The following is a 21,256-nucleotide window of genomic DNA, read 5'->3' as shown; positions in this document are numbered from 1 at the left end:
TGAAATCTAGTATGACACTAGAAGCCAACTTCAAACATACAATGTTTCTGCAGCCAACATGCAGTGATGACCAACATGTGCTAAGCATCTGTTGAAAAAGCAAACACAGTTACCATTTGGCATATGCTCTTCTTTTTCACCATTACAAATTGTACTTCTCTGAGACACTAAGCTCCATGTATGAACACTATGAAAAGATGTGCATGCACATCAACATAGGGTGTGTGGACTTCATGCAGGGATGTTTGTGTATATAGAAGCCTCACCCTCCTCTCTGGCCATTTTTTTGTCTCCAGTCTACTACCTGGCATGCTGAGCACTACATTGCCACATCCTGTAAAGCGAGCCTTCTCCCTCATGGCATCAACCACCCAATCCAGCTCACTGCTGTCTTTGCTCTATCTGGCCCTGCTGACATTTGTGGGCAGCGCTGTGCTCCTGGCTGAGATGTACCGACACAGACTGCTGAGCCACAACGTCCATGCTTTCCTGATGGTGCTCATGATTTCTTCCTGCATCTGGATGCTCTGGTTTGGCTGGCGCTCTGCTGGCAACAGGCAGCTGAAAATGCATCAGGACCACCATGCTGGAGCGAGCTGGCTCAAAGGTACGAGTGCCACACAAATCCTATCCTTTGGTCCATAGACTCACAAACTTTGGAGAGAATCACTGTCCAAGAGACTTTCTGACCTGAGTCGTCAAGGGAATCAAGCACTACCTCAGTATAGGAGCTCTGAAATTCATTGCAATTGTTACAGGGGTCTGCCACTATCTGTCAGATACAACCAGACTGTCTTGGTATTCAAGTCCTAAACTCCACAGCTTTGTTAATGTGCCTCAAGCCTGTCCTGCAGCTTAACTCGTGTTCTATCCCTGAGAGTCTGTTCAATTATTTGATCATGTGAAGCTGCTTGACATCATTGGCCTACCCAGAGGCTTTAGAGAAATATCTCCTACCTGAGAGCTTTTAAGTAGAGATTCCAGGGACTGAACCAGGGACATGTGCCATTCAAGGCAAGTGTTCTTCCACAAATGCCGAGCCACATTTCAGCCCATCTACTCACAATTTGTTGCATGAATTGTCTGCTCCTATGAGCACTGTCATAGAAAAGGAAATATTTAATTATTTTCCATTATTAGCAATAATGTGTCTTGTGCATTTCCTGTTGAAGGAAGGGGAGATTCACTCTTGGATGCCTGTGTTAGTACTTTTCAGTGCTGGTCTTGTATATCTCTGTTCTCTCTTACTATGCCAATGTTTACGTTCTGTCTTGTTCCTTTCTCATACCAGTGCTACCTGTCAGTATTGTAAAGCAGAGAGAAAAGAGGTAGGACTTCACTTTTGAAAGCTACATGTTGTCAGGTTTCAGACCCTTTCCTTGGTCACCTGGAATTCTAGGTCCATTTGTTGTCCTACAAAATGGACACACTTGAACTGAAAGGGTACCATACCCTTGATGCTGAATATTAATTATCCTCCTTCCCTTCCTCTTCACAAGCTGAAAATGAAACAAGGGAAATACCAAGTGACTGTTCTAGGTGTAATGTTTGGGGTAATTGTGATGTCTTATCTTGGCAGGTGGTCTGTCTCTCTTTGCATTGGCCACACTGGTGCTAGACTGCCTCTCCTTGGGATATTACTATGAACTGCAGCACTGCGCCTCCATGCTGATCACAACGTTCCCTATTGTTCAAGCTGTTTTCACCATCATTCAGGTGATGAGAGATCTGGTCCAGATACTTGCTGGCCAGATAGATACCCAGGGACTTTATTTAATTGTTTACCAAATTTATATTCCGCTTTTCTGCCTTCATCAGGGCCACAAAGGTGGCTGAACCTTGAATGAGCAAACATTCTTCATGCAGCCTCTGGCTTCCTGCTTCTCCAGTCCCATACACTTCCAATCCAGGTCTAGTGAGATTCCCATTCCTTCTGCTGCATCCACCCCCACCCCCCCTTGAATAATGGCTGCATTATGACTACATACCACGAGGCAGGATTTCAGAGATTTTTAGGAGTATGTTATTCCATTAATAATGATGCAATGTCTTTCCCCCCTACTCATTCCTTCATACAGGTCTCATTGCTGTTGTTTAACGCTAAGGTTTGCATCCAGGAACACCAGCATCTAAATAGGTAGGACTGTCTTCATAAGTGTGCAAAAAGAAGACAGGTCTGTTACCTAGCAACATTATGGCAGGACTTTAATACAATCAACCTTAGCTGATGGGAGCGTTGGAGGTTCCTTATTTCTTCAAGCTTCTCCATACAAGCTTTCCAAAGTATGAGTGAGCAAGGGGAAGGAAACTGTAGACTTATGAAATCACTGGCATCCTACATTTGAGATGCTTCCTTTAGTAGAAGGTTGATGAGCCACTATCAATAGGACAAGATGGTAATAGGAGTTTATTACCTGAAACAGCTGTACAAATGACTATGTAAGGTTCGGAAACTATGGGAGGGATCAAACATTGTCAATTGTTCTACCGTAGAGGAAAAATTGGAGCACAGTGCAGGCAGTATATTATACCCCTGACATTTTAGTATGTGGCAATGATGAAATGCTAAGAACTGCTGGGATTAGTAGCACTGTTGAGCTGCGAGTGGGGTTTATGGAGACTGCAGGTAACTTTGAATCAGGATGTTAGGGAAGGGGTGAACAGCAATATGACTCCTCCCTGAATGACTCCTGCTTTCTCTGTGGGGCTTCTAGATTTGGGCTGATGCACACGCTGGCTACCAATGTTCTGCTGTGGATGAGTGTGGTGCTGGATGAGTCCATGAAGCAGCTAGAAGAGTTTTATGATACTTACAGAGGAGAAAATCCCCAAGCTTCACAAGGTACAATCCCCTCCTTTTTCTCATCTGGGAAGGGTATATTAAGCATAGAGGCTTAGGAGAGGACGGATACATATGTGCCTAATTACGTACGACTAAGAAGTGTTTTGAAGGCAATGACCTTTCCTGATGCCTTTCTTCATAGCATTAGCAGCCTTGGTTTGCCACCTTCTGCTCTGAGTCCTTCACACTGAGGAAATCAGATAATTGCTAAATCAACACAGACATATTTCTGTGTGATCAACATATAGGTGATAGGCTTGGTCTGTACATTATGAAGATATCTACCCTATCTTATCCTGTAGCTCAGTGGCGTACCACTAATGGGGACAAGGGGTATCCCATGTCGGGCATACACTGTTCCATCACGTGGGGGGGGGGGCACCAGGCACCAGCCAGATCCCTACACCCGGCCTCATGGTGTGGCGACCTGGCCAGTGCCCGGAGGCTCCCCCTGTGCCAGGGTAGTGCTCGATGGCTGAGTTGTTTGCCACAGCCACAGGCCAGCTCCCCCAGCCTCCCTGCAGGCTGGATTTTTCTCTCCCCAGGCCCTGGGGATGGCAGGAGCTGGCCTGAAGGGAGGCAGGGCTCAGCGGCAGGTGGCCTAGGAGCCGGCCTGCCACCACAGCACCTGTCCAAGCCCCGCCTCCTGAGTCCTGCTCTCCCTGCTAGCTCCCTGACTCCTGTAAGTGGGGCGCGGGGAGCCAGGTTGGGGGGGGGGAGCGTAGGGAGGCAGTCATGACCCCAGGCACAATTTAGCCCCAGTACGCCACTGCAGTAGCTTCTTATTGTCCTTTGCACCTGTCACATATTTGTTCTTTGTATTCTGTAATTGATAACCCCCCTCTTCCTTTCCCCAGTGGATTCTTACATTCCTTCTCCGCTTAACCTTCCCATTTTCACTTTAGCCACTCCTCCCTCCATGGTCAGCATGCCTCCTCTCTTATTGCTTGTATGTTCTCATACCATCCCTCTGATCCCTCAAAATGCTGATATAAAATCCACCATCCCTTCAGCTTTGCAGCCACCCATCCCATACCAGTCATTCTGAAGGACACAGAGATATGATAAAGAACCTTGCTTAGCTGGTGAAATTGTACACATCCACTAAAGTTGGTGGGATTGAATGGGCATCTCCTTGGTTAGAAGTCTCAGGGACTATGCTACTTGTTCAGTGCTGCCAGTATTTACCACGTTCTATTTGCCATTCCTGTAGGTGACTCCTTCACTAACAGTTGTGTCTGCACTACCAATCTTTGCCACATCTTTTCGGAAGGTGCTGAATACCTGCATCCATTCAATATTGAGTTCAGCCTCTTCTCTTCTACAATGTTGTACATTATCTGGAAGAACATTGGGCGAGAAGTCCATCACCAGAAGCCCTCACACACTCAGAGAGTACGCTTCCATCTCAGTGGAGTGTTCACTGGCTTAGTACTGGGAGCTTTGGCCATTTCAGTAACCTTTGGGGTGATGATCTCTTTTGGAGTGCTTGCTAAGTCTCCTAAAACTATCCCTGAAGCTCTTCGAACATACTACATCTTCAACTCTGTGTTGTTATCTGCTATGTTCTTGGCTACCTTGATTGGCATCATCACCTACAGGGTGCAGAGAAAGGCTTCTGCACCCTCCTCTGATAAGAGCGTGGTAAGAAACTTAGATGTAACTTTGCTTCTGGGCAGCTCCTGTGGTCCCCTCATGGTATCCATTTTCTCTTTAGTTGCCATCTTCTTTCTTCATGCCAATGGCAGCCTCCATCTCCTGGACTTTTGCTTCTCTCTCTGCAAGACTATCCAGATCCTGGGGCAGAATCTCTTCATCACTGAAGCTTTGTATTCTAGTCTCTCTAATGAGCCAGATGCCCAAGACAGTAGTGAGACTGATGGCACCAGCTGGGTTTTTTCCATCTCCAGAGGCCATGTGGAGCAGTACAGCAATGAACCTTTCTCCAAAACCAACCCACTGACCAACATCATGGCCAATTTGGAGCATCAGCCAGCACAGCCCTTGACAGACTATGGTACTGACCCATGTCTCTTCCAGATATCACAAGTTCAATGTGAATCTAAGAGATCAAGCATCAGAAGGAAGATTCTGCAGAACATCTCTATTCTCCTTATCTTCTACAATATCTCGGTGAGCTGAGTCAGGCTCAAGTCAGATTGAGATGTGCTGCTGGGGCTCAAACATAAGCTCTCCGGGTTCAGCTCAAGCCTATAACATGGGTCTCCCCATCCTGATCCCAATGTCATGGATTGTGAAAGAAATAACACTCTAAAATACCATCAACAGACCATGCATCCCCCTTGTTTATAGCTAGTCTAGACCCCAGAGGAGCCTCAAACCTTGAGAAAGCGTGCCTGCTTTTTCACCATGCCTGGCTGTTGTGTGCTGCCAAAGTCTGGGAAAAGTAGATTCCACCTTTGAAGATTTAGGGAATCTTGCCAGGCTTTGGAAATGGTTCTCAAAATCACTGACTTTCCGTTTCCCTACATTAGGCCTCACTAGAGCTACCCTGTTTCCCCTAATATAAGACATCCCCGAAAAATAAGACATAGTAGAGGTTTTGCTGAAGTGCGAAATATAAGGCATCCCCCGAAAGTAAGACATAGCAAAGTTTTTGTTTGGCAGCATGCCCGACAAACAGAACACAGGAAAAATAAGACATCCCCTGAAAATAAGACATAGCACATCTTTGGGAGCAAAAATTAATATAAGACACTGTCTTATATTCGGGGAAACACGGTAGGGCAACGTTTGGTGTGGTTAGCATATAAAGATATTTTAAAAATAATACAAAAGTTCAGTGCAGTTTTCCCTTCTGGTTACAGTTAAAGTGTTTCATAAGTGGGTCAAAAGTGGACAAAGTAATGGGAACTCATGTAAAAAAAATAAGTACAATCTGGCAGGGTTGGATGTGTGTGGTGATTTTTGTAGGGGGCAGTGCTTTGAAACAAACATGACCTCAGTCCCAAAATCTTCCTTTGCTTGGTGCTCAGTCCTGGTCCTTCGTTGCTTGTTGGGAGTTTTGTTAAAAGGTTGTCAGTGATGTGGTAAAAATCAGGAAGTAGAAAAGTTAAAAAGTAGTATTTAATGTATAAATATGTTTTATTAAGGACAAGCATTCTGGGCATTCTTAAGCCAAGAATTTAAGCCAACAGTTTAGTCCCTCCTGAGGTGACATGATTTGCCAGCAAGGCTGGAAAGTGATTTTAATGGGACAGTTGAAACAGGAAGAAGCAACAAAAAATTGGACTTTGCCTAAGTAAGCACACATAGGAATGCAGACTTAAAAATCTGCCTATTTCATTTTCTTCTTGGAAAATGAAATAGGCAGATTTTTAAGACTGCATTCCTATGTGTGCTTGCTTAGGAAAAGTCCAATTGAGACTTGTTTCCAAACAACTATAAAAATCATTGGCTGCACAGTCTTTTTTTCTTACTTTACTTTAATAGCGTATTTTTATATATCTTGCTCCAAATTGTTCTGAGTGCCAGTTTTGCTGAAAAATTGCAGGCAGACATGTTATAAATAAATGTTTAATATCTACGCATGTCAAAACTGCATGTCTTAGATGAAGATGGAAAGGCCTAGCAAGGAATAGTTAGAATATTTTTGGCATTACAGTGTTAGACTTTGACTTGACGAACCCTAAAACAATTTGTAACAAACAAAAACTCAATAATCCCTCATTTCTGTATCTCAAATACTAACCTGTTCGATTTATGCCTGTAAAGCCACCTTTGATATTTAAAAAAGATGTTTTTATGTAGATTTTCAATTCACAGGAAAGAGGCTTTCCAATCACTACAGTAGAGTCTGCAATTCCTGTGTTTTTAAAATCCGGTGTCTAGGAAGATTAATATGCGAGAGGCTCTAAATAACCAGCAGAGGGCGGAAGTGAATCAGCAGAAGGGAAATGTTATTTTAAAATAATTCCCATATCAAGCTTTTTACACTGACCTAATAAAACATATTTTTAACCAATGATGTTTTAAGAGGTCAAGACAAACATTCATATAATCAAATGCTTGTCTCTGGATTCCTGCAAGTTACATGTTTGGTTTAACTTTGATCTCTTATTGGTCAGCTGACTCTGGGAAATGCCACAGCAATGACATAGCCAACAGTTTCTGTGCGGTCCAGCCCTAAATCAATTCACTTTCAAGGACAGCACCCAATATAGTTTCCCAAAGCAGCAGATGAAGAGGTAAATTGTTTCTGGACTGTGTGACTCCAGCCAACATGTGGGGACTCTGAAGACTGAATGTTCTTCCATTTCAAAATTTTTCGGCACATAGATGTCCAGATGTCAGAAACAGATCTATTCTAGAGCCCCTTCTACTGTAACATTTAGCTTTCTCTGTGCAGATCACTGTTTGTATGGAGGACCATTCAATCATGTAAGCCACCCCCACTGCACCGGCCCCTTCTGAAATGGCACCATTGAAAAACAGCCTACTTACTCATCTGCTGTTTGGGAGAATTGTTCCTGAGATAGTGGAATTTACTTCTGAGCAAATATCCACAGAGTTTCAGCATGTGATTCTTATACTTTATTTTGCAGCTCAAGGCAGATGCAGACAGAGACTAAGGAGTATTGTTCCAGCTGTGCTGGTTTCACAGACTAACCCCCAAAATATAGCAGTTTAAAAGGACCAACCTTGTTTAAACTGGCTAGATTGCAAGTGTAATTAAAGATCCAAATGGTTGTAATTGAAGAGAGTTTCCATAGTTCTTGGAAGCCTGGCAATCAATTATCTGAACCCCAAGAACAAAGGTCACCATTAATTAAGTGGTCAACGTGCACGTTTAGAAAAACTGAATGAAATAAGCTTCTGAGCACTGTGCAGAAGGAAGAATCGTATAATTGAGTTTACCACCATTTGACAGTGATCCACTACTGCCAGACTTCAATCTGTGTGGAAGATTCTAATCTAGCCTTCTTAATTTCTTGTCTTTCTATGAGATATTTTGGGGAGGGGGTTATATAAGAGAATGTTACGTTGAGTGGTTCTGAGGTAGTGCAGGCTGACATGGCTGTAACATGTGGACAACAAGGAGCCAGTTCTAACCTCTCATTCCAAAGAGCTGAAAAGATGATTGAAAATACTCAGAAATGGTCCACTGCAGAGTGTACTTCTCTATTGGGAAAGGAAGGGTTGCTAGAGGAGAGGAATTGGCACACTATTTGACCACTGCAATGAATGACATAATGTCTGAAGGAAAAATATATGCAGCCACATGCCCCAGATTTTCTCGTTGCTGTTCCAGAGTTTGTATGTACCATGGGTTTTCAGATACATGAAACCCCACTGTATGTTGTACACAGAGACACATACAGTGAACAGTTTTTTCTACAGACACAGTGAACAGCTTTTTCCATAATCTATGAAGTAACTCATATATGTATTTTTTGAGAATCACTTAAATTCTTGTGTGTGTATGTCCCCTTTATTTGGCTAGGTGTGGATTCTTTATGCCTATGGGACCCGCCCACACCTAGTGAGCCAAATTGAGCAGTCCTTCTATGGTTTCACGCTCTGGGCCATTGTGGTCAAGATCTCCCTGCCGCTGGGCATCTTCTACCGTATGCACTCGGTGGCCAGCCTCTTTGAAGTCTACTGCAAGACCTGCGGAGCTCCAGTCTTGAGACAGCTTCATGGGGAGGAAAGCACAGGTGGACATACAAGAAATGCCCAGAGGAGCTGTTCTTTATAAAGATATATTTATGAAGCTGTCTAACTACCCACAAGCAAGTAACATATATGGTTACCTTCATGCATACTACCTATCTTTTTGATCAGGAAGTTATCAGGTCCATATAATTGGTAGGTGAAACTTAACAGCATGGTCAAAGTACATTTAATAGTCATTTGTGTCATTTTCTAGTGGCAGCTGTATGTCAATTAAAAAAAACACTGTATGAGAGATGGGCAGCTGGTCATCCACTGATAGTGGCTGCCACATTAAGCAACTTTTCTCTGGCCCCTTCCGCACACGCAAAATAATGCGTTTTCAAACCACTTTCACAACTGTTTGCAAGTGGATTTTGCCATTCCGCACAGCTTCAAAGAGCTTTGAAAGCAGTTTGAAAGTGCATTATTCTGCATGTGCGGAATGAGCCTCTGTCCCTTTTAGTTCTTGGAGATGTTAATCTGAACTGTGGTAAAATATTTTCACCGTTTCCCTAGGAATGTTCTTGTTTTCAAAAGGTGTCAGAGATGAAGCTGTTTTCTCTTTTCCAGTTTTTGTATGAACACTCAACCAAGAGCTATTTGGAGAAGCACCATGTATATTTTATATAAATTCTTGCTATCATGAGCATAATGTGGAAAATGAAGGATAGTGACTGTATCTTTCAGAGAATACATTAGATCTTCTCCGCAATCAGTCAGTGACCCAAGGGCATGTGCTCCACAAACCCCTTAAACATGGGTGATACCAGTAGTATTATAGAATTGTAGGAGGCTGCAGAGACAAGGGAGGGAACTTAATTTCTGCACTCCCAATGACCTTGCTTTCCTCATTGCTTCCTGGGGCAGTGACTACAATGTCTCCCTTTCCTTCTCTTCCCAGCATCCCCTAAAATGGTCTCTGGAATCTCAGAAAGTAGTCTTGCAATATCTCAGTGGCACAATTTTCTTAAAGAAACAGGTATTGCTTTCATGATCTGGGTGTTTTTCTAATCCACAATGCAGTTTTGCATACTCTTCTGCAAGCCTAGGGCTTAATCCAGAACAGAAGGAGAAAATCCTTCCCTTTCTGGTCCTGGCCCCATTGAGTGGATTTTTTTAATCCATCCTTTGGTTCAGTTAATTTCTGCACATACCCTTTGGTTTCTCAACATGCCAATATTTCACAGGTGGATGTTGCATTTTCTTTAGCACCTGAACCAAAAATATTGCCTGAGACATGCCAACTTACATCATGGAGAAGAAGAAACATCAATACACAAATCTGTGAAGGGTTATCAGATTACATGAAGAATGCTGTCACTACAACCACCTCAAGGGGTTAGTTTTGCTGCCTTAATGCAGTTCACTCAGTCTCCATCATTGCCCTAATACTAAAAAGTATTTTGTGTTAATGTCATCATTTTCCTTCAATCACTTGCCTAATCATCACTAATCCATGTTACTTTTTGATACAGTCAGATCCAATAAAAGTTACATTTCTTTTTTTACAATCTCTGTGGATTTCTTCAAAATCTTTCCAAGACTTCTTTACATATCAATCAATTGTTTATTTAATTTGACTGCATTTCTCTTTGGAATTCTGTATTTTTAGTTAGAAAAGAAGCCATTGCTTCCAATGAAAAACACATAGCTCTCTGGGTCATGAGTTAAAGCAGGTCTTAGAATCTGCCCAACTGTCATAGGGGGTTCTAGAATGGGCTATTATTTTCACGAGCCTAGCTAGGTCAGAGACATAAGATCTAGCACTTTGGGGGGAAAAACCCTATCAATAGCCCATAAAAAAGACTAGCTCTGTACCTGATTCTCAAATGAAGGATATCTCTGGAAAAAAGGTATCTGCCTTTGCTTGGAACTCTCTCTATGCATTTGGTTGTGTGCTACAGTGATGAACCAAGAGAAAAAGACGCTTTTGCTGTATGGATGTACTGGGAAGCTCTATGTCCATCTGTGCTAGAATGTACCTTTTTAAAGAAGGACATCCCCAGTGCATACCCTTGAAGTTGCAATGGTATTGATATCCAATGAAAAATCAGAAGAACTATGCAACCATCCTACAGATTTGAACAAGCAAGTAAGTGCTTCCAAACACACCACATTTCAGTAGAGCTTAAGCTATAATAGTTAATGAGGTAATCATAAATATGTTATTTACAAACAGAAGACTCTCAAGGACTTGAGGGAAGGATATTTCATTTTCTCTTTCCCCTCTCTCTCCCTTCCCTGAAATCCCCCATAGCCTGTCATCTTTTCCTGCCTCCTTTCATCCTCCTGCTGGCTTAGCTGTACAGTGTTGGTTACCTAATCAGGACTGGTTGTGTGTTGGGAAACATACAAGGACTTGTAAGGGGCACCTCAGTTTCTCCTGTACTCCTTGCCTTCATTATCAGGGGACAAGCGTTCCATTCCCACCCCAATTTCTTACCCACGTCTGTTTTTATGGAAAATTACAGACATAGAGCTCAATTCCTTGTCATGAACTCTTGATTTTATTTGGCTTGGCATCAGGGAGAGGAGTATCACAATTGCCTCCATTGCTCCTCTGCAGTCCACAGTACCACCAGCCTGGATGCTAACATCTGCAACCTAGTATTTGCTCTTGTGCATAATGGACATTGAAGTAATAAGAAAAGAATAGGCTGCAATCCAAGGAACACTGTTCTGGAATTAAGCCTCATTGGATAAAATGGGGCTTACTTCTGAGTTGACCAATGTAGGGCTCAAAGATCCTCAAACTCAAAGCAGCCGCTGAACCAATGAGTTTGCAGCTAAATTGATGTTTATGGCTGAGTTTGGCCAAACAGACCTACTGTGATAATCTGGTTGCACAATCCATGTGTACATCTCTGACAGTTCATTCTCCTTCTGATCCTTGTAAACAGCAAGAATGTCAGGTGCCAAAATAACATTTGCCAGTATTACCAACTGAATTAATTCCCCAACGCCAGTCTGAATTAGATTAAAGGTGCTCCTTTTCTGTCTTGCTTTGTCAAACAGGTTAAAATAGCCACTCTTCTGAATATATCAGCAAATGTAGCATTTCCAGTTTGGGCTTTGATCGAATGCTGGCTTAATGCATAACCTTACTTAACAGAATTACCAAACCACTTCTCCAAAAATATATATCTTTGTGTGTTCAGTATATCTCTACATGTGCCAAAGCAAGGGAGGGGGGAGTTATTTAAGGAGGTCTTTTCCACATCAATTATTGTGGGGGAAGAATTTAATCTGCATCTTACTAAACAGAAACATGATGTTTATGTGGGGGTACCCTTGATTCTGGAGTAAAGGAGGTATATAGAAGCAGCAAAAATAGAACTTGCCAGCAATCTCTTCAGGAAGTGGAGTCCCTGGTGTTCCATCCCATTTTTATTATCGAAGAAATTCAGGGCTTCTAAAGAACCAGGTCATAATGCATGCTTATGTTGTTTTTAATGGATAGCAAATACGTATCTCTTGCAAACGGTCAATGAAAAAATGAACTGAAAGCAACTTTCTTCTAATGCTTAGGCAATGTACCTGATGCTCAATTCTCCTTCACTCAAAAAGTATATTTTTGCTTTAGTTTCATAAAGAACCCCCCCCCCAAAAAAAACAGACAGAAACAAAATATATAATCATCCAACTATCAAAACAGAAAACTATGGCAATCAAATATCTTAATGTCTAATAAAGCATCTCTGGTAACTAATAAACCAACACCACATAAAAAGTATAAATCCCTTCTTGAGAACAATATTCCATCATCTGCTCAGTTTGACCCCAGAACAGATATTGTTACATAAATAGTTCTGCTTTTAAGACAAATATCTAGCAAGGTTACCTGCTTGAGCCGCTCCCTTTCTTCTACGCTTGCTCACATTTCAGTCCTGATACATTTGATGAGCTTATTTCCTTCCACCTACAGTAAATTCAATGAGGAAGTGGTGGGAATTATTGGCAGTTATTCTGACCTATGAAGATGCTAGTTCCTGGTTTGATCAGCCAATCCTTGTAATAGAGCGGGTGGTGCAGCTTGCAATCACCAGGTTTCCAGGCTCAACTGTGTAGTTGTCCCAGGTGAGGAAGTTTGCAGAGCTACATAAAAACAGGTAAGGGGGGACCGGAAGGGGCTCACTAGTGAGGTATTATGTTAATCTCTCTGAGGGCTGTTCTTCTCTTAACTGTCTGTGGATTTTTTTTGTGTACCTGGTCAGAAGGAAAACTGCCTGCATAAATTGGGGAATAAGGTGAGGGAAGATGTATCTGTAGATAGAAGACTGCAATTTAATGCAGGTATTTCCAGGGATCAGACAGCTGGACCTGTCCAAGGTGCTGAAAATTTCTGCTCCACTGCCAAAGAGCAAAAGAGGGCAGTTCATAGAGGAATGTTGCCGCCAAGTGGCCAGGTGTCACTGAGTGGGGTATAGTCCATATTTTGTCCTACCCCACAAGTGTTTGTAGGTTCCCCACCCCCGTGCTGTTTCTTTAATGGAAGCGATGACATCACTTATTTATTAAGGTCAGGTCACTCAGCAAGCAGGCTGCACTCCAGCTAATGTACAAACAAGGCAACAGCTTTTGAGAGTGGAGCGGGTGAGGGAGAGAGGAGAGAATGGGGCTTGCATCTTACAGGTGCCGAGTTGCCTGGAAAATCCCCCTCCCCTCCCCTCTTCCTGTGTGATTGCATGGCAGAAAGGGCGAGGTTTCCAGGGCTTTCCAGAGCTCTTCAGCTTCTCAGATAGAATGACCCTGTCAGCTCTGCGATACCGAAGCCCTTGTTTGGAGCACAGAAATTCATAGGGATTGTTATTCAGGAGGTTACAATGGATATGGTTAAATCAAAAGCTTTAGATATTTACACTGCCTAACACTGATGGCATATGGGTTGAGAGATTACAGGCAAGTGCTTATAGCGAGCAGAGTTGATTAGAAGTGACAATACAGAATATATTCTAGATTTAGATTTGGGGTGGTTTTCAACTAGTGGAAGGACTTCAATAACATCAAAGAAAGTAGTGTCTGAGTCTCTTCTCAGTATTTCCCTTTTTAAAGGTGAAGTAATTGTTGAATGTAGCAAATTTAAGGTGAGATTTTAAAATTCAAATGAACAAGTGTGGAAACAGAATTCCTCTACTGAATTTGCTGTCATAATTAAATTTGCTTCTTTTTGGCTTTGATTGTTTACTAGCCATTTGCCTCTCTGTCTCCCTCAACTTATGACATGGCAACTGGACGGTTCCCATGAGGTCTATGAGTGGGGTTTGCCAGCCATATCCATAGATAATTCTATTTGAATTATCCTCACAGAAGAATGCAGAAAAATGCATATGCATTGTATGAAAGTGCAACTAAATAAATTTGCACAAACAGGAAAAATTGTACCTGCATCTAGAACATTGTAGTTTATTTTTAAGTATTATTCCAACATTGATAAATCTCTAAATTGTTTATTTTCCCCTGTACTTCTGTTGCTTCAATAAATATTGGTCATTGTGGGCTCAGACTTCTCCCATTTCATATAAACAAAGAAATAGTCAAAAACAGTGTTTTTTGTAATGCTATTCATTTCTTAGTTGGAGTTATGCATTAAAATCACTTTATTTTGAATTGGATTGTGTGTTCAGTTTTGCAGTGTTCAGTAAAACTTGTTAAAAAGTAATATTTAAGTACAGGATACCATATCTGTCCATTGCCTTGAGTATTATTTCCAATACCAAAAAAAAGGGGGGGGGGGTTATGATTCCCTGCTCAAAATACCAAATACCTTGTACAACAAAATGAAAGCAACTTGGCAGTGACCCATAGTAAAGTCATGTAAATATGCCTGCAAGTAATTCTGGTGCATTCTTGAGAAATTTAACTATGTTACATTAATACGAAATTCTGGTTTCAGTTGAATTTATCTAAAACTAGTCATTCTACAGAAGTTAATTTGGCAAAAATTACCATGTCATAAATCTGGAGGTACACCATTGAAGTCAAAAGAAGCAGTCTAGATATGTTCTGGATTATAACCTTCCTGCTGCCACTCAAAAAACAAGGAATGTGATCCATTTTATTTCTATATAAATTGTCTTATTTTTACTGAGTTAGTTTTATTCATTGATGGTGGTAGAAAGTGCCATCAAGTTGCAATCAACTCATGGTGACCATAATGGGATTTCAAGGCAAAAGATGTTCAGAGTTGTTTTGTTATTGCTTGCCTCAGTGTAGCAACCCTGGACTTGCTTAGTGATCTCTCATCCAAATACTAATTAGGGTCAACACTGCTTAACTTTCAAGATCTGACAAGATCAGACTTCCCTGCACCATCCAGGTCAGGGCAGTTTAATTCATTATCATTATTTTACCTCAAACCCTATGGCAAAAAAATAGTCCCTTGACAATGACATTATTTCAATTATTGCTGACACATTGACTGTTATCAATATAAACTTGCATCCATCCACCATTTTATATAGCAGGGGTCCCCAAAGTGGGCCCCATGGCACTCGCTGACACCTTTTCTGGTGTCTGCCAAGTATTTTTATGAAGCAGGCTAGGCCAGATAGGGCTTTTGCCCAGCAAGCATTTTGCTTAGCTACTAGAGATCTGATTGGCTGTGTTGCCACCACAACCTCTGCACTGTATCACTGAAGTTAAGCTGTGGCAATCATTTTTTGCTGGCTCCACCTCCTGCAATAGCCATTTTGTTGCTGCGTTCGCCATGCCATATCAGAATGGTACCCAAATTTTACCATTTGTGCCCACAGGCTCAAAATGCTTTGGAGCCCCTGTAACATAGGGTAGCCAATGTGAAGTTCCCTAGGATTAAAATAAATGGGCATTAGATTACTAACCTGAAATAGAGATTCCAATTAAAATTGTATGGCAGGGGTATTGGAGATTGGCAATTTATGGCAGGCCCATAGGGTTTTCAAAGCAAGAGAAAAACTTAGTGGTCTTCTTTGGCAGTCTTCCATCCTAATACTAAACCGGACAGATCCTACTTGTCTTCTGAGATCCAATGAGATCAGCCTAGCCATGGCCATCAAGGTTACAGAAGTAGCAGTTGCACTAAAATTCTTTCAGTCACAAATTTTATTTTTTAAATTGAATTTCTCAGTTTTGTGAATAGAAAAATCAGTTTTAAAATACAATTATTGTCCTGAACATTTAGAAATTTGAGGAAAGACTAGAGATTGGTTTCCTTGGATAGGATGTATGGCATCAAGGGAAGAAAATCTTGTTGCATAACCAAAAAGGTTTAATGACAGTATAGAATCTGATTTGATCTTTGTCATCATCATTCTTGCAGCAAATCTGTGCGGAAGGAGCCTGAGTTTGGACCTATGAAAGGCAAAATGTTTCCAGTGGATCCTGCATTTTAGGACCAGATAAATTTTTCCAAGGACAGACCAAAGTGGTAACTACATCAAAACAAAATGAGGTTACATGAGATAATACTATGATTCATTGGAATATGTCTAACATCTGTTTCCGCTGGTGGGAAGCAACTTAGGGGCCAAAATGTAACAAACTAGCCCAACTCTCCTGAAGAAGTAAAGCTTCTCCATTGCCCAGAACTCAGAGTGTTTATCCAAATCATCCACAGAAATTGTCCAAGAGTGGGAATCCCTCCATGAACAACCAGCATCCAATAAAGCCATGGCGCATGCTCTTGATTCATTCCAGGGGGAAATTATTTACCCCAGTCACTCTCGGGGCTCCAGTAGTGACATCAGTACTGCTCACCGTCTCCTACTGAGCAAGCAGAACCGGATGGTGAATGGGAACCACCGAGGCATTCGTACTTCATCCCCCATGGGAAGAGTTATCCTCATCAACTCACCCATTGAAGGTATTACAAAGGCAAAAATGGGGGGATGGGACTACACACAGCATCTTTCCTGAGCGTGGTTCTACCTAGATTTCTGATGTAGTTTGAAATCAACTCATGAAGGGAATCTGTTGGTTAATCATCTTAGTGGCTTCCATGTGTATATTGGCAAATATAAAAATATCCATCCTCCATCTTAGTGAACCACAGTGGGAAGCCCAACCAAAGGTTTTCACAATTATAGAGAGTCTCCCTTATAAAAATTTCAATCATGAGGTAATGTCAAAAAGGTGAGAGAGCATGAGAAAGAATAACCTTTTTAAAACTGAGGATGAAGCATTAATAAGTATGTGAGGGACTGAAAGAGTGCTTTTACCACATGTATTCATGGAAGAGTAGTCTGAAAGGGGTCAGTGCTATCAGTCACAGACCAGGAAAGGGATTTGGGTGTCTTAGTTGATAGTTCCATGGGAATGTCAACTAAATGCATGGCAGCTGTGAAAAAGGCAAACTCTATGATGGGGATGATTAGGAAAGGAATTGATAATAAAACTGCAAAGATTGTCATGCCCTTATATAAAGCAGTGGTGTGACCGCACTTGGAGTACTGTGTTCAGTTCTGGTCGCCACATCTCAAAAGGATATCAAAGAGATAGAAAAAGTGCAGAAAAAGGCAACAAGGAGGATTGAGGGATTGGAGCACCTTCCTTATAAGGATTGGCTGTAGCGTTTGGAACTCTTTAGTTTGGAGAGGAGACGTCTGAGGGGGGGATATGATTGAAGTCTATAAAATTATGCATAGGGTAGAAAATGTTGACAGAGAGAAAATTTTCTCTCTTTCTCACAATACTAAAACCAGGGGGCATACATTGAAAATGCTGGGGGGAAGAATTAGGACTAATAAAAGGAAACATTTTTTCACGCAACGTGTGATAGGTGTTTGGAATATGCTGCCATAGGAGGTGGTGATGGCCACTAACCTGGATAGCTTTAAAAAGGGCTTGAACAGATTTATGGAGGAGAAGTCGATCTATGGCTACCAATCTTGATCCTCCTTGATCTGAGATTGCAAATGCCTTAGCAGACCAGGTGCTCGGGAGCAGCAGGAGCAGAAGGCCATTGCTTTCACATCCTGCATGAGAGCTCCCAAAGGCACCTGGTGGGCCACTGCAAGTAGCAGAATGCTGGACGAGATGGACTCTGGTCTGATCCAGCAGGCTTGTTCATATGTTCTTATGAAAGATTATTGTATGCTTATTATTGAAAGGGGCTTTTTTTTCTTTGATGTTGCTGTTTTTCCTTAGCACCTTCCAAAAATACTTCTTCACTGTAAGTACTTCAACAACAGTTATTCATAGCTCTGTACCAGGGGCTGCCTCTCCTGCTTGCACTATCAAAGCCTACTCTTTGATAGAACTCTGGGGAATAGAGAGCAAAGTGATTCATACTGTTATACCAGTCAGGTCTTAGCCACAGAATCTGGCTGGCAGCTGCAGCCACAACTCAGCCCTTAACATCCTGGTGGGGATACTGGAGGAACGTTCCCCACTGTCAAGTTCAGTTTTCATTTGCATAATTCTGGGAGACCTGCCTATATTTTGGATAGCCCTGGAGTTCTTTCCATTTCTTTACCTCAGACAGTATTATCTGCTAAATAAACCTACAGCAGAATGAATTATCTTTCTAAGCTCTGGAGTAGAACTGTAGCAAAACTGGGCTTTGTTTTGAATTGGAATTATATGGGAGCTCCCTGATCTAGAGATCATTTCAAAATTCCTTGTAGATTAAGACTTTTCATTTGCTCCATCACAAAGAACACTTCACCCTGTTCCCTTACTGATAAATTTAAAAGTACCACAACTGAACAAAAGGAGCAAAATGCCCATGTCCTGTGTATTGTGACAGTTGTTGGTATTCTCATAGTGCAGGAGAGGGAGCTGATTCTGTCATTGTGTGTGGCTGGAGAGAAAAAGTGCAGATTAGCACAATCTCTTGGTGTCACCACAGGAAATAAGCGATCAGAAATTTGACAGGGAAATCTCTAAGTCTTCATAGTGCCTGGTTGTCAGTTCTGGGCCTGGTGCTCCATGGGAAAAGAGAGCCTGATTGTCACACTGCAAGTGGGAAGTTATGCATTCCTCCTGAGGTCCTGTCTGATATTGCTTGCCCAGGTAGGCAAGCTTGTGTTTGGAGGCAAAGGATGGCAACCTGCTGGCAAAGGAGGTGTAGCGGCGTCACTACTCATAGTTATATCTTGTTGTATCTCCACCACAGCTAACAGTGATGAAAGCGATGCCATCAATACCATTACAGTAGAAAAGAGTGCAGGTGGGAAGCTGGGCTTCAGCGTGCGTGGGGGTTCAGAGCATGGCCTGGGTATCTTTGTCAGCAAGGTGGAGGAAGGCAGCAGCGCAGGTAAGTAAAACCTCTTCTATGCTACCAGCTTTAAATAGTACTCAAAAGTCACTTGTCATTTCTACCAGTAATCCCATAAATTCTTTCTAGTTCCCACCAAACAAGTCTTAAATATTAGCCAACAAGATGGTCATCTAGGGATGTTACTCCTCCAACATAACCACACACCTTCTTGCTTTTGTAGAACCATGTGTAGATATATCACAACCATCCAGGCAACATAGGTCCATTGAAAACTCACTCGCCAACCAGCTTTGTGAAGAAGATGCCAGCCACAGATGCAGGCGAAACGTCAGGAGAGAATGCTGCTAGAACACGGCCATAAAGCCCAGAAACCACACAGCACCCCAGCTTTGCGAAGTGTTAAATAGCTGTCAAAAAACCTGACTGTTTTGGGTTTTCCAGGCTGTATGGGCATGGTCTGGTAGTTTTTGCTCCTAACATTTCACCTGCATCCATGGCTGACATCATCAGAGGCATGCCACAATAAGATGTGATCCTCTCTAGGGCACAGTTGTGGAAAAACATCAGCAAAGAATTCTGTGACATCACAACATTTCAGATTTTTTCTTAGGTTTACTTTCTTAGGATACTCCAGTAAAGAATCTTTAAGTACTTTAAGAATCAGTACTTTAAGTAGCACAAAAATGACTTTCTTTCCTGCTGTGGTGGTGGAAAGTGCCCTAAAGATGGTAACAACAACAAAAAATTCAACAGTGAAATGAATAATTGCAGACTACTGGGAAATGATAACAGAACGCACCCCTGAAGTGTACCACTATGTGGAATATTCTGAGTATGAAAAAACAGACCAGCCAAAGGCTGGTTCCAGATATGGGGACAAGATGCCCTCCAACCCCTCCCCCCAATACACACACAAGCCTCCCATAGGAAGTAGCTGAGCGTTACATTTTCACACTCCGTTCTGACACTGCCAACAAGAATAAAAGTAGTATGAAATAGTCATGTTCCATTTTTTCAGACCCAGCATGAAATGGAAAATTGCTTAAATGTCCTTGTAGCATCACAGGGGTCTATGGGGCTATCTTGCATTCCTGAAAAATGTGGGTTTCTCTTTTAAGAAATATTAAGGATCTTCTCTCTTACTGGAAAATGTGATGTGTTCTTTGTAGTTTGTTTTGTTGTCATAATGCAATTGGCTTGATGTGCAAATAATCTGGGGGGAAAGAAAACTCAGTAGTCCTTAGGTCACATTGAGCTATCTGTATATAACACCCACAGAACTGGCTGGGCTGTGTGTTGGAGATAAAATCACTGAGGTGAACAGTGTGAGCTTGGAGAACATTACAATGGGCAGTGCAGTGAAAGTCCTGACAGGGAACAACCGGCTGCGGATGGTTGTGAGACGCATGGGCAAGGTGCCAGGGATAAAGTTCTCCAAAGAAAAGACCACATGGTAAGTGAGACTGCCTACTTATGGGAACACCCTATTGTCAAGGGGCCTTAGGTAACCAAAAATCACAATGTGTTGTTTTGTCTGGGCCAAGGCAAGTGTGCTGGGCTCAGCAGAGCAGAGAAGGAGAGATCAAGTTTCTTGAGATGATATCAGAGTGAACTCTGACCGGGGACAGGAGTGGGAGGGGTCAAGGTGATGTGGAGTTACTGGGCTAAACTCACTCCTCCAACTCCTCCAATCAGGAGGAACCATGTTTGGAAGGGGACTCCTCTGGCACCTGGAATCAAATAGCAATCAGTAACAAAACAATGAAGGAAGGGGAAGACCAAGATTATGTCAATGGGACTGTGTCGGGGAGGGGGGAATCCCGGCAGCAACAGAAAAGCTGTAAGCCTCAATGTGAGGGTTGCTTGAGAGGAGTTTGCAAGCCTGGTATGTTAATGGAGTATTAAATGGCAACAGGTCCTGAACTAGACCAGATGCCTTGCTAATATCCAACATGTGAAATAAATTTGCTTCCCAAAATTTTTCCTCAAAATTTCCCTTTGCAAATGTTGACGTTAAATAATCTCTCAGTGTTGTCTTGTGGCTCACATTAGATGGATTCTTTAAGTATTTGATTTCTGTATTCAACATTTGGTGATATTTCATTTAAATATTTGATGCCTGCCATCTGATATCCGATGGTTGGCATGCAAAGGTACCAAGGATTCAACAGTATTTATACCTAATGTTTTATTTATTTATTTACTATACAGTCCGGTTTTTTTACTGTGACTCAAGACAGATTACATAGTGTAAATCATAGTGCATATCAATGCAATCAATAGGATGAGACACCTAATAAGCAATGCAATACGACTGGGATTACAGCAGTCTGAAACAAAGCATAAATCTTAAACAATGCAGAAAATGGTATTACATACATATAAAAATAAAGCAATGAGAGCAGGATAATATATACAGCAAATAGGTTTTAAATGTTGCTTTCAGAGAATCCTTTTCCCATAGATTTGACTGCCAAGGAGTCCTTGTGTCTCCATCATGAATTCCCTGTTCATTGCAGAAGGCTCTGCCATATGTTCCA

The 21,256-nt window shown here is 41.9% G+C and overlaps 2 protein-coding genes across 2 annotated transcripts in view; both read left to right on the top strand.

Annotated features, from left to right (window-relative positions):
- Positions 1–309: 309 nt before the first annotated feature.
- On the top strand, positions 310–8,821 carry LOC125438453 (proton channel OTOP2-like). Its single transcript, XM_048506895.1, has 6 exons — positions 310–607; positions 1,580–1,716; positions 2,079–2,137; positions 2,715–2,842; positions 4,056–4,975; positions 8,307–8,821. Exons 1-6 carry the CDS (start codon positions 310–312, stop codon positions 8,559–8,561), a joined length of 1,797 nt encoding a protein of 598 aa, XP_048362852.1. The 3' UTR covers positions 8,562–8,821.
- Positions 8,822–16,165: 7,344 nt separating this feature from the next.
- The window catches only part of PDZD7 (PDZ domain containing 7), a 28,701-nt gene continuing 23,610 nt past the window's right edge, over positions 16,166–21,256 (top strand). The window contains exons 1-3 of the mRNA XM_048506894.1: positions 16,166–16,358; positions 18,612–18,752; positions 19,995–20,169. Of these exons, the coding sequence (XP_048362851.1) occupies positions 16,166–16,358; positions 18,612–18,752; positions 19,995–20,169 (509 nt within the window). The remainder of the gene's footprint in view (positions 16,359–18,611; positions 18,753–19,994; positions 20,170–21,256) is intronic.

The sequence above is a fragment of the Sphaerodactylus townsendi genome, linkage group LG08 (assembly GCF_021028975.2).
Source record: "Sphaerodactylus townsendi isolate TG3544 linkage group LG08, MPM_Stown_v2.3, whole genome shotgun sequence".
NCBI classification, from domain to species: domain Eukaryota; kingdom Metazoa; phylum Chordata; class Lepidosauria; order Squamata; family Sphaerodactylidae; genus Sphaerodactylus; species Sphaerodactylus townsendi.
Note: the sequence above shows the minus strand (reverse complement) of the source record. Positions and strands in the feature narration are given on the sequence as shown.

Excerpts from the sequence above, each read along its gene's own strand:
- LOC125438453 (XM_048506895.1), top strand. The coding sequence starts at position 310 with ATGCTGAGCACTACATTGCCACATCCTGTAAAGCGAGCCTTCTCCCTC. Across the intron at positions 608-1,579 it reads TGGAGCGAGCTGGCTCAAAG|GTGGTCTGTCTCTCTTTGCA; the intron begins GTACGAGTGCCA and ends TTATCTTGGCAG. Across the intron at positions 4,976-8,306 it reads TTATCTTCTACAATATCTCG|GTGTGGATTCTTTATGCCTA; the intron begins GTGAGCTGAGTC and ends TTATTTGGCTAG.